The sequence below is a fragment of the Drosophila mojavensis genome, unplaced genomic scaffold, assembly GCF_018153725.1.
Source record: "Drosophila mojavensis isolate 15081-1352.22 unplaced genomic scaffold, ASM1815372v1 contig_16, whole genome shotgun sequence".
Lineage (NCBI taxonomy): Eukaryota > Metazoa > Arthropoda > Insecta > Diptera > Drosophilidae > Drosophila > Drosophila mojavensis.
Window position 1 is genome coordinate 10,857,501 of NW_025318693.1, and position 13,307 is coordinate 10,870,807.

The window sequence follows — 13,307 nt, forward strand, 5'->3', positions numbered from 1 at the left end:
TGCCGGCTCCAGCTTAGCTTTGCTCTGGTCTATGATGGGCGCCACATTTGCCACCTGCTTGGTGACCGTAGTGGTGCTCGTGGTGGTGCTGTTGCTGGTGGTCAACGTTGTGGTTGTTGTCGTGCTAATCGGCAAGCCCAGGCTAAGGCCATGCCCGTTGCTGATGGGCTGTATGGGATGAACGATCTGCTGCTGTGGCGGCTGTGGGCGCAATTGAATGGGCAATGTTGCCGTTGCCGTTGCCGTTGCTGTGGCTGTTGATGTGGCTGTTGCTGCTGCCGCTTGCTGCGCCAACTGTGTGGGTGGCAGAGGATTCACATCGTTGAAGTGCAGCTGACCCAGCTGCAGGCATTGCGCCAGCTGCTGAGCATTGATGCCCGCGGGAGCAATCAGCAGTCGCTCCGTGGGCCCAATCGACGCTGTCGTTTGGCCAGCGCTGATGGCCGTAATCTGATTGGAGACACTGTTCAGGCAGAACAGCTGCTGCGTGCTGGGATCAATGGGTGGCAGTGCCACGTAACGTTGTGCATTGCTGGCTGTTGCTGGCTGCTGCGACGTCTGTTGCTGTTGCTGTTGTTGCTGCTGCTGCTGCTGGGGCTGTTGCTGCTGCACCAGCAGTTGCGCCGTTGACGGCAATTGTGGAAAGGTTAAAGTTTCGCTAATCTTAGCTGGCATGCTCGGTGGTTTAATTGCATTTGTGGTGTTGGTGGGAATGCTGCTGCTGCTGCTACTGTTGGTGCTGCTGGTATTATTGTTGCTGCTCAGCAGATTGCTGGCGTGTGCGGCGGGCGTGGATAACTTTCGATTGTTGACAGCTGAAATGAGATGAGTGTAATTAGTAAGGGCCAAGCCAAATAATGTAAACAGCTTTAAATACCTTTGATATCGCTCTTGGATGTTGCCAGTGGCTTGGGGGGATGCGCAGCGGCTGCGACTGTTGTTGTGGCTACCTGCGCATGTTGCTGCTGCTGCAATTGGAACTGTTGCTGCTGTTGTTGTTGTTGCTGTTGCTGCTGTTGTTGCTGTTGTGCTGGTTGTGGCGGCGGCGGAGTTGGTGCTGGTGGCTTGCTCGGGTCCATGCGGGTCGGCTCATTGATGATGGTGACATTGGGCAGAGCGCCCTTAAGCAATGCCTGGAGTATGAGCTGCGATTGATGATCCTGCGGCGTGTTGGGATCATGACGCAAAATTAGTCGCTCGCAGTGCTCCGAGACGGCTAGGGTTAGGCTGCCCGTCAGCTGGGGCACCAGCGCTGCTGCCGAGGCGGGCGAACCCACCGATATGGACACGTTGCCTGGCATGCCCGTCAATTGTGGCGGCAATATGGTAGCACCACCGGCCGTGGTCACCGCCTGCATGGAAGCACCCGTCGACGGTGGCGTGGCCTGTGGTATGGTCACCAATTGCATCTGACGGCCATCGCTGGACAGCTTGATTGTGGTCGTCTCGGGGCCAGAGGTTGCTGTGGTGCTGGCTGCCGTAGGCTGAAAGACGAGCTGCGCTTGTGGTGTGGCACCGGTGGTTGTCGTCGTTGCCGTTGCGGCTCCCGATGCCACTGCACCACCCATCACTGTGGCTCCCGGCGGCAGAATGGGCATTATTTGAATCTTATTTTCCACGGCACTGCCGATGGGCAATGTGGTCTGATGGTGGTTGTGCACCTGCGAGATCTGTATGTTGCCAATCTGGCTGGGCACAGTTGTGGGCGTGGCACTGCTGCTGCTGCCGCTGTTACTGCTGGCGAGCCCAAGGCCGTGCGGCAGCAATATACTGGAGCTGCAAGCACTGCTGCTACTCACTGGCGTTGTCAGGGTGATGGTGTTGACGGTGTTGACACCGCTGCTATTCCCACTGCTGCTAATGGTGGTTGTGGTGGTGTTGCTGCTACCAATTATGCTGTGCCCTATGTTGTTCATGCTACTGCTGATGTTGCTTATGCTGCTGCTGTTGCTGCTGCTGGTGCTGATGATGTTGCCGTTGTTAATGATGTTGCCGTTGAGCGTCTCCTGCTTCTTGGTGTTGCGACGCACAGCGGGTTTGCGGCGCGGCTTCACCGCCGCCGTTGTTGCTGCAGTCGCCGACGACGTTGTCGCCGCTGTTGTTGTTGTCGTGGGCGTGGGCGTGGTCAGCGTTATGCTCGCCGCAATGGGCGCCTGCTGCAGCGTCACATTGCCGATGGTCTGCGACTGTGCTCCTCCCAGACTGAAGCTAATTGTGGGCGCCGGCGTTGTGGTTTGCATGCTGGTGCATATTTTGCCACCAGCTGCCGCTGCCGCAGCCGCAGCGGCTGCCTGCTGGGCGAGATGCTGCTGCGCCTGCCGCTGAATCTCCTCGGCGGTGGGCAGGCGCGGCGTGGACAGCGTATACGGTGGTAAGGTGGCTCCACTGGCAACGGCCGCTGCAGCCGCGCCATCGCTTGGATCGATCTTAATGAGGATATTTGGTATTTCGGTGGCTTCGTTGACCGGCGTTGGTGCCGGAATGGTCAGCGTAAAGGGCAGTCCATCGCTGCCGTTTTGGCTCGGTATGGAGATCATGATATCGTTGGAGCTGGGCGCCGCTGTTGCGTTGACTGCCGCGCCCACTACTCCATTGCTTAAGGGCGCCGGCGGCGGTGGTGGTGGCAGTGATTCCTCAATGTGCTGATGGTGGTGGCTGCTGCTGCTGCTGCCGCTGTTGTTGTTGTTGCTGCCACTGTTGCTGCTGCTGCTACTGCTATTGGCTGCCGCTGCAGCTGCTGCAGCCGGTGCGGAGTTTGTGACTGCATCCATTGCATAGTCCTCATCGTCGTCGTCATCCTCCGTGATGCCGCAGAACTTCATCACATCGCCGAGATCGAGTTTGCCGTTGCTCGAGCGCTGGATGTGCGTGGGCGGCGGCGACGGCGACTTCACGCGCGCCACCTGCGGCGTCGGCGTTCGCGTTAGCGTCGGCGCTGGCGTCGTGCTCAGCGTGGGCGTGGCGGGTATGGCAATCTTTTGCTGAGCTGTTGCCGCCGTAGCCGCCGGTGGTTTCTTTTTGCGCGGCCGAGGCTTCTTCTTGGGCTCCACAGTGTGTTGCTGCTGCTGCTGTTGTTGTTGCTGCTGCTGCTGCGCCTGTTGCACCTGTGTCTGCGTCTGTTGCAACTGCTGCTGCAGCTGCTGTATTTGCGCCTGCTGCTGCTGCTGTTGCTGCTGCTGCAGCTGTATGGTGGCCATGGCCGCCTGCTGCTGTGCCGTGGGCTGGCGCAGGGGCTCCGGGGTAACGGCCACGGGTACATGCGCCGGAGAGGATTGAGCAAAGAGCTCCGTGGAACTGTTGCCGCTGCCGCCACCGGATGCAGCTGTCGTGGTGGACTGCTGCGGCGGTTGCGGCGTCTGGAAGGCCGTGGCTATCTGCTGCAGATGGGCGCCATTCAACTGATTCAGATTGATGGTAGCACCGCCGAGAGTCTGCTGCAGCTGCGATATCGCCGCCAGCCCATTGGGCATCTGGATCTGAGCAATGCCATTGCCATTGGCAGCTGCCGCTGCAGCCAGCTGCAAATTCTGCAGCTGAGCCGCAACGCTCTGGCCCAGCAACTGGGTGTTGATGGTGGCCGTTGTGGTGAACGGCTGAGATCGTGGCGTTTGCGCTGCCAGCGCCGCATGCAGGCCGCTCAGCTGGGTGCCCGTCTTGATCGCACTCTGGAATTGGCCAGCGGCAGCCGTCTGCTGGATGAGATTGCCCTGCGACGACACTATGAAGGTCGGTGTGGCGGCCGCCAGCTGCATGGTGGCGCCATTGGTGCCCACGATGCGCAGCAGTTGCTGCTGCGCCGGCTGCTGCAGTTGCGGCTGTCCGCGCGAGTTCTGTATGACGAGCGAGGGCGTGGCCGTCAGCTGGGGCGTGGGTGGACGCAATATGAGCTGCACACCCTGCGGGTTCTGCTGCACCAACACGGGCATCTGATTCAGCAACAGTTGCTGTGGTTGAGCTGATGTTGCTGGCAGCAAGATTTGCTGCTGCTGCTGTTGCTGCTGCTGATGCTGGTTGTTGGCATTGTTGGAGGCAGAGCTGAGCTGCGCCTGTTGCGGCTGAGGCGACTGTGAGATCTGCGGCAATTGTGAGTTGCTTTTGTTCTTCTGCAGCTGCTGCTGCAGCGACTGGGAGACCAATTCCTGCTGCGGCTTGGGCAGAATCTGTTGGGGCGTCTTGCTCGCCTTGGTGTTGACAGTAGACAACGCAATGCCTGTATTGCTGGTAAAGCGTTGTTGCTGCTGCTGTTGTTGCTGCTGCTGTTGTTGCTGTTGCTGCTGCTGTTGTTGTTGCTGTTGCTGCTGGTGTTGTTGCAGTTGTTGCTGCTGCTGCAGCGTCGCCTGCTGTGTGGTGGTGGCTATGATCTGACCCTGCGGCCCCTGAATGAACTGGAAAACTTGCTGCGGCGCCTGCTGCTGCTGCTGCGGCCCGCTGGCGATTGTGAACTGTTGCGGCAGCATCTGTACGGCCTGAGGCTGTGGCGTCGGCGGCTTTATGGCCGCAGCAGCAATGGTGTTGCTGGGACTGGGTATAGGACTGTCTGCTATCAGCGGACTACTGCTCTGGTATTGCTGGAACTGCGCCTGTTGCTGCTGCTGCTGCTGCTGTTGTTGATGATGCTGTTGCTGCTGCTGCTGCTGCTGCTGCTGGCTCAGCGCCGAATTGGCGCCCTTTTTCGCTTGACCTTTTGGGCTACTAGCCACATTTGCTGTCGTAAACGAAATGGGCGTGGGTATTGCCGTTGCATTCGGTTGCCCATAGCCGCCGGCTACTGTCGAGCAGATCGAGGTGGGCGCCGCTGCGTTGGTGCTAAAGATTTGCTGCTGCAGTTGCTGTTGTTGCTGATGCTGCAGTTGCTGCTGTTGTAGTTGCTGTTGCTGCTGCTGCTGTTGCTGCTGGTGCTGGTGCTGCTGGTGCTGCTGTCCCGTCCGCTTGTTGCCCTTCTAGAAAAGTGTAAAAAATCAATTTAGTTGCCACTGTCAAATAGCCAATAAATTGTGTCTAAACTATTAGTTAAATGCGAGCAATTCAATAACAATATTTTGATTCATAGCAATTTCAATAGAACGAAAAGACAGTTGACATCTGTTTATTGTTTAAGCTGTGCACTGCATTAGTTGTGTCTTGGTAGTGGTTAATGCAATGTAGATTCGCTCCATTATCGGGCATCAGTGCTCCACTTTGATAGGGCATCTTATCTTATCGGGCGAGTGCAGCACGGCTCAACTTACCTTGTTCAGTTGGATATTGTTGGAGCCGACTAGCGTGGCGTTCAACTCAGTGCCGATTGCATTATTGTGTCCACCGGCTGCGGCAATGAGCCCGCCAGCTGTCACGCCAATGACGGTCGTGGCAGCGGCCGGCGACTGGGAGGGACTCGGCTGAAAGACAACGGTGCCGGCGTTGGGACTGCCATTTGTGAACTGATGTATGGATTGTCGCCTGCCAGGCGTCGCCGCCTTGCGCTCCTGCAAAGGATTCAATGATTAATTAATACAGATACAGTTACAGTTGCAGATATACATATGTATATTATGATGGGACTTACGTGTTGTTCCTGTGGATTGCTGTTGGCGTTTAATGCGTTGCCACCGGCTACGAGCACCACATCCTGTGGGAATGGCGATAGCGATGGTGATGGTTGCAGGCGTGGACTAGCTGAGATCGATGGCGATGGACTGGGCGTCAGAAACGGACCCGGAGGAGACAATATTCCTGCAAGCACACAATAAACAATTATTACACATTACAAATATTTATATGTATGTATGTATGTATGTATATGTATATGTCTGTCCACTCAGATATATCCAAGTGTATATAAGCAGTGCACTTATTCATTGTATTTCATTTGGCCACCATTGACCCACTAATGTCAGGGTCCGGGCGTGTTTATTGGCCGACTGGGTATCGGGTAACCGAGGGGACGCCAGCCGTGGCATAAGCATCGACAGCCATTTCGGGGGCAGCAATCTTGTACGTGACCAAAGCGCAGCTGAATACATCAGATACAAGCGAACAACACACACACACACATACAGAGAAAACGAGCAACAGAGTATCTCCCAGATACACACACACACACACACACACACTCGCCCCACACTCACGCACAACCATCAACTTGTGTAAGTGGGTAAAATTGCGCGCCATTTCAAAGTTGTTTATTTTGAAGCTGGAACTCTTCAATTTGCCGCCGGCTGTGCCATCACCCGAATCCCGCCCCTGCCCCGTTCAACAGTTGCCGTTGCTGTTGCCGTTTGCTGCTTGCTGCCTTTGTGCATACAAAACGAAGCAACTTAACACAGTTCGAGGCAGCAGCAACAGCAGCAGCAGCTCGACTCAGTGGCTGGGAGTCCGCCAATACATTCACAAATTTTTTAACCGCGCTGTGCGAGTCCAAAAAAAAAAAAAAAAAACCAACACACACAGAAACAGAAATAAAAACCAAACCAGTTTTATTAGTGCTTGAAAAAGCTCTTCTTCCCTTCACTTCTTCTTCTTCCTTTACACTCTTATTTATATCGATACCCTGGTGAATGAGTTTTAAGGGTATAATTGAGTTATAACTGCTTAAATAACATTAAATATCATTTGTTAATGTTAATTTATTTAAATTAATCATCAATCCATTTATGAAAATCGCATAGAAAGGCACAAGTGAAAAGAGGCGCGGCTGTCGGACAGAGATGGGTATACCACATTAGAGGGCGACAGCAAGTGAGAGTTTAAGTAGAATATACGACAGATTATATTTCTACAATTATAAGTGAAGTAATAGAATGAAAATCACAGATAAACGCAATAGAACTGCATTATGTAATGATTTATAAGAAATCCATAAATAAATATTGATTAAACGGTACCGTCGTTATACTCCGGAAGACGCTACAACTATATAAGTTGTATATACAAAACTTCATACGAAATGAATATCGAACACATATAACAATACATGGGATATGCAACGGTTCCATTTTGCCTCAACTCTTATAATAAAATATATTCCTCTTAAAGATAATTTTCTGTGAGTAAAATATGTCTTTCAAAAATATAAGTCCACGGGCAATGAATTATTAGTGAAATATTCGTAAATATATACATATATGTATAAACTTCTGTTTTGCGCGCAAACGTTGCAAAATTTATTGCTTTGCCGTTTTCAATACATTTCAAGTTAAAAGGAAAATTTACCAAGGATTTTGTTCCTTATTGAGTTGAGTAATTTGATCACTTGGCGAAAACAGGCAATGCCACCAAATTGATATTCAATGGCTAAATCAAGAACATATTGACATATAGCTCCCTCAGAATGTAGAAGTCAGTGGCAAAAAAAAAAAAAAATTAATAATAAGTAAATAAAATAATAATAAAAGCTGTTTGATGCAGGTGCTGGTGATTATTGAAATCTGTTTCAAAAATGTTTAACTAGCCGTGCCTGAAGTAGTTTTCCAATTAAAAGTTCAACTTTGTTTTTGTTTTCATTGTTGCTGTTGCTGCTGCTGCTGCTGCTGTTGCTCACATTGTTGCTGTTGATGTTGCGCTTGTGGCAGCGACTTTTATATATGTATGTGTACATGTATATTGTTTAGAAAATGAAATGAAAAATCAACAACAAAGAGGCGAAAAATTTACATAATACCACCACCATGGGTTGTCCTGCTACAACTACTAAGCCACATGCAGTAGGCAGACGGCAGAAAGCAGGAGGCAGGAGGCAGCATTAATTTGCATAGGGCAAAAATGGAGCTAGCGCGCATGGAATGGGAGCTTGCGCGGAGGCGGCACGGTCGGGCAGACACAAAGAACACACGAGCAAAAAAAAAAATAAGAAAGAAACACAGTAAAATGAGGAATTACGGATAGAACGGCGGCAACAGCAGGAAGCATAGCATAGCGAAGGCGTAGGATAAACGAGCATAAGCATCAAAGAAGCTGTTCGAGACGTTGTCAGCGTTTGGAATTGAAGAATGAGAGGAGGCCAAAGCCATGACTGCTCCTCCTCTGACCCGCTCAGCAATACATATGTACATATTTATGTGCGTGCGCGCGTGTGTGTGTGTGTGTGTAGCCATTGCCGCCATTATCGACAGCCAAACAAAGCCTAAGAAGAATTTAACAAGCGCAACTGGCGACCGTTTACAGCTGCCCAGAGCTAGCAGCGGGAGACGTCGTCTTTCACATCATTCAACATGCACACACACACACACACACACACACACATACGCAGACAGTGTAAAATTGTCCTGGCAACGTTGAGAGTTTCATATTTTTAGGCACTGGGCAGAATCATTTTGGTCGGTGCCAAAGCTCAAGACGTCGATGTTGGCATCCCAACGAGATGACTGTGCAACCGAGCGTCAAGAGGCGGCACGAAGAAGGGGGCAAAGGCTAAGGCAAAGGCAAAGGCAATGGCAATGGCAAAGCAACTGAAGGTACTGAAGCAACGTTGCCAGCAGCAACGTAAATCAAAAGCCGCGCCGCGTGTGCTCTCAACAACAATGAGTACGCCAATGGAGGGGGCGGACGGACGGATATCTAAATACGAATACTGGCAAGCACTTCCAGCTGAATGCCTCATAGTTTGTTAGACACTCAACAAACTGTATCGAATTGGGCTCAACGCAAGTGGGGAAACTTGAAAAAAAGGGGCAATATTCCAATAACTCACGATATTCAACCAATTACTATTTAACCTATCATCAAACAGAAATTTAACTGCAATTTGATAAATTTATAATTAAAGTTTCTGCTTTATTTCTGTTTACTATAAAGAATTTTCATACTGAATTTACGTATAAATTTATTCTTACTATACGAAATGAATAGAATTTAATACGAAAATTGAATATAACACAGTCTTTGTATATTAAATAATAAGTGAACAAAAACTTTATGTCGTATATAATATATTTCTTTTTATCTCATTTGTCAAGTAATTTGATTTTTGTTAAAATTTCACATTTCCAAAGAGCCATTCACAGATGGGTACAACCATATGCATAGACATACATATATATATATATATATATTATACGTATGTACTGTAAATCTAAATATGTACATGTATGTATGTATGTTTATCATGGTAAGCTAAGCCACAAGCGCAAACCATATATATATATTTTTTTAAATTTTATTCAAGCCGGACCTTAGTTACACTAAAATATCTCGTCAATGAAAACTTCCTATAAATTTATACTAAAATATAATCATTTGCTTATATTTATTGTATATTATTATATTTATTATATAATATATTTATATATTATATTTTTATATATATTATATTATTTATTGATTCTCCAAAATCTAAAAAAAAAAAAAAAAATCCTGAATTTAAAGACAAACACTTAATATTCTGTCTTCATATCTGAAATTACGCGGCATTTGCTACAATTCAAGGGATAAAATGTGAATGATTTTTTGTTAAGGGTATACAAAAAAAAAAGCTAAAACAAAAACAAGTAAAAGTAAGGAAAGGCAAAATGAATATCGAGTCAAAGATATGCACTTGATATGCACGTACACATACGCCCAGAGAGATGCTCGAAAGTTTGGCTAGCCGAGACGCAGATGAACGCACGGATAGACGACGAACGGTTGCACGGATGGTTGGATAGATGGATGGATGGATGGATGGATGGATGGATGGATGGATGGTTGGCTGGTTGGTAGTTAACTGACTGCCCGATGCATGCCAGCCTGCCTGCCCAGCCATCTACTTGAGTGTCTGGCGAGAACAGAGACTGACGCCGGGCTTCGGTTCGAACTCGGGCTCGGGCTCGGAGGCAGGGCCAGATGTTGCCACATTATTTTGCATTTTGTGCAGCAGCATAAAAACTGAACCAAGCACACTTTGGGATAGGAAGGCAAAAAAAAAAAAAAAAACAGAGTCAAACGGCGGCTACCCGCGCAGCAAGATGAATCCTATTTACGAGGCACCACTCACTGGCTGACTGACGCTGTACAACAGTCACTAAGTGTGTATCTGTGTGTGAGTGTGTATATATCTGTGTGTGTGTGTGTCTGTGCAATGCATTTGCTCGTGTATCTGAAAAGTTTGCTCTCTGTGCGCCGCTTTGCTGCCTGTCAAAGTCAGTAAAAATTTTGTTGGCACAAAAAAGAAGGCAAAAAAAAAAAAACAAAAAACAAAATAGAGGCACAATCGGAAAGGGGAGGAACGCAGAGCAGCAACAACAACAACAACGTGGTAAAGATGCAAGGTAATGGAAAGTGTATTGCGAGTAGTTTTTGCGCCCGCGTTCAGCAGCAGGAGCAGCAGCAGGAGCCGGAGCATCACTCAGAACTGTCGACTGTGCCCACAATCCGGATCCGGGCACCAAGTCTATCCTTTGGTCCTGCTGTTTCGGCGGCAGTTGATGCCTTGAAGGCATTTGGCTTGTTAAGCAGCATAATTGAATTAAGCTAAATGCGGCACAGCGAGCCAAGCGGACCAAAGTGAAACGGCAAAGAAGTAGCTGAAGCAGACGACAGACTCAGATACAAATACAAATACAAATACAAACACAAACACAAACACAAATACTGTAACAGACACGCACTGGAATATTCCGACTTGCGGAGTCTTGTCGCAGAAATATTTGTGCATAATAAATATCTCGCATTTAGGTCGGCGACTCATTTAATTATGCATTATTACTTAGATCCTCTCAAAATGACTCAACAAACTGTATTAATAAATCATAAATCAGTAAATAATTTGCAATGATTTCCACTTGAGTAGAGACATTTATTTATTGTTTGAAGTAGAAAGAAAAGTATTAAAGTATTAGTTAAATATAAGTCAACTCTTTGATTTCATTTATCATTGGAATTTAATTAATTTAGCTTTTGGCTATCTAATAATCTGTGTATTTTTTAGGGTTTAATACAATTTATTTGCTTGAGCAACTTGTCAAATAAAATTCGTAAATGTCAAAAGCAATTTTTGGCCACAGAGTCGTCTCGCTGCAGGAGCTCTTCTAGCTCAACTCGTTCGTCTATCCTAGATGTGAATTTCAAGGAGTCATGCAACAACAAATTATTTATTTATGTATATGCAAGTGCAAGCACACACACATATATACACACACAGTGACACTTGGGATATTCGAGTTGCCGTTGGCTGCTAATGGGAACAGCCATGGAGTTGGGCCAGCAGTGGAACAGGCAAGTTAGTCGGGCCTCTGGATCCACCTTATAGCAACTGTGTTTTGCTCTCGCATGTTTTATAGCCCTACTCAGCTGTATGTGTGTGTATCTGTGTGTGCATCTGTGTGTGTGCTTATGTGTCGCATCTTTGTTGTTTCGTTTATTTGGTTGACTGGCATAACCTCAGCCTCGCGGCTCCTCTTGCCCCCACAGCTCCTACAGCCTGCTTGCCGTTCCTGCCACTTCAGTGACTCGTAAGTAGGAGCCGTTGTGTAGCACTCAACGTGGAAACGAAATGCTCTACCCGACTGCTGCTGCTGCTGCTGCTGCTGCTGCTGCTGCTGCTGTTTCTATTGTCACAGTCTGTAACAATAGCGAAATGAAGGAGCCACTGTCAGACTGTCGCACCGACCATCCGACCATCCGACCGTCCGACCGTGTGACAATTCGACCCCAAAAGGACCAAGAGCAGACCGCGGATACAGAGGCAAAGTAGCAGCAGCAGCTGCAACAACAACAACAACAAGGAGTCTCCTCCAAGCAGAGCTCGCATTTTGTCATCCTGTTTTCTCTTGCTCAGGCCGTACACATGAACTGCTGATGGTGTTATGGCGATATGTCGCTGACTACCGACTGGCGTCCATTGCCACAGTTCAAGTCTTGCCCCGCCCCACTGCCGACACCGCCCACGAGCTTCATAAGGAGCAGCCAACAACATACAAAAATGTTTGTGCAAAAACAATGCTCAGGCAGGCAGTCAGGCAGGCAGGCTGAAGGCAGCAGGAGGTGGCAAGGGGCAAGGGGCAAGGGGCAGGACGCAAGGGTATATGTGCATAAAATAAGACAGCGTCTCCGTTCATTTGGCTGTAAAGAACGAGTCGGATAAAACTGAAATAAAAATCGATAAGTGTAGGCACGTTTGAATAGTCGTTGGCTCATTCGCTCGCGCTGGTTATGGCTATAGCAATGGCTATGGCTGTGTATCGTCGCATTCGATATATAGCACTGGGCACAGCCAGGCGAGCTGGCGAGTGAGCGGAGGCATGTGGCAGAGAGAAGTTGCGTGAGGCATTCTCTATGGCCAAGGCTTTTACCCAGCCCGTGTACTTGGCCTGCTTGTCATTTCCCGGAAAAGTCAACGACGTCTTATTGGCGATTTTTGCAAATTCTGTGGAAATTATGGCTTATGGCAATGAAGTTTATGTACATGCACATCTATTATTAATGCATGCTCAATATTGAAGGGAAGCTCGCTATGGTTCGCTATGGCTCTAGCGTAATTAGAGCCCGGAATGAACTCTGAGAGAAATACTGTAAATTAAGCGATATATTTATTGCTAATTAGATGCATTTCGTAGTCCCTTTGAGGAGTGCATTAACGACAGCCGATATCAAACGCACTGGCAGGAAAGCAAGGCTTGAGCCCGCCCGCACACAAAGTGCATTTAATGCCTGCCAATTTAACCAGGCAGACAAAAGGACGCCCAACAGCAATCAGTCGCTGCAATTAAAAGTGTAACTCCACCTGCACCACCAACACCAGCACCACCTACCTCCTCTAGCTCTCCACCTGACACTTGAAATGCAATGCCCGACAGTGGTAACGGCAACGGCTACGTAAAAGCAGGGCAACTGGAAGCCACTCGAGCCAAATAACTCATGTCTCGAGTGCTGTTGAAATGAGTTTGAGTTTCCATTTTGGTGACCAGGTGAGTGGGCAGGTAGGCGGGCAGGCACACAAAGTGCGCCCAAGCTGGCTAGTCGGCACGTCGATGACACCGCATCATTATAATCATCATCATCATTATCATTAACAGTTTGAGCGAGCACTCGCACAAAGCGCAAAGCGCAAAGCACAAAGCACTCAGCACCCAAACACTTCACATTTATTCATTCATTTATTCATTCATGCATTCATTCGCTCTTAGACGGCAAATTACCCTAATTACATTCAGTAATCGCTTAGCTGCAAAAACATAAAAGCAAACTTCCCCATGGCAGAACTTTGAAATAAAGCTTAACGTATTTACAATATTTACAACAGAATTATTCAATTTTCGCAAGTATTTTTCGCCACAGGTGATGCATGGCAAAAACTTTTAATGAAAGCGAATTAACAGGAAATCATATATAAATACGATTGTATATTATGCATG

General features: G+C 48.3%; 1 protein-coding gene across 2 annotated transcripts in view; it reads right to left on the reverse strand.

The window, feature by feature from the left end:
• Positions 1–13,307, reverse strand: part of LOC6572737 (pneumococcal serine-rich repeat protein) — a 53,263-nt gene that overhangs the window by 7,936 nt on the left and 32,020 nt on the right. For both annotated transcript variants that reach the window (XM_032728066.2, XM_032728067.2), the window contains exons 2-5: positions 5,546–5,712; positions 5,229–5,465; positions 878–4,940; positions 1–815 (exon numbers count right to left, since the gene is read on the reverse strand). The exon at positions 1–815 is cut by the window's left edge and continues 2,132 nt beyond it. In XM_032728066.2, coding sequence (XP_032583957.1) covers positions 1–815; positions 878–4,940; positions 5,229–5,465; positions 5,546–5,712 — 5,282 coding nt within the window. The remainder of the gene's footprint in view (positions 816–877; positions 4,941–5,228; positions 5,466–5,545; positions 5,713–13,307) is intronic.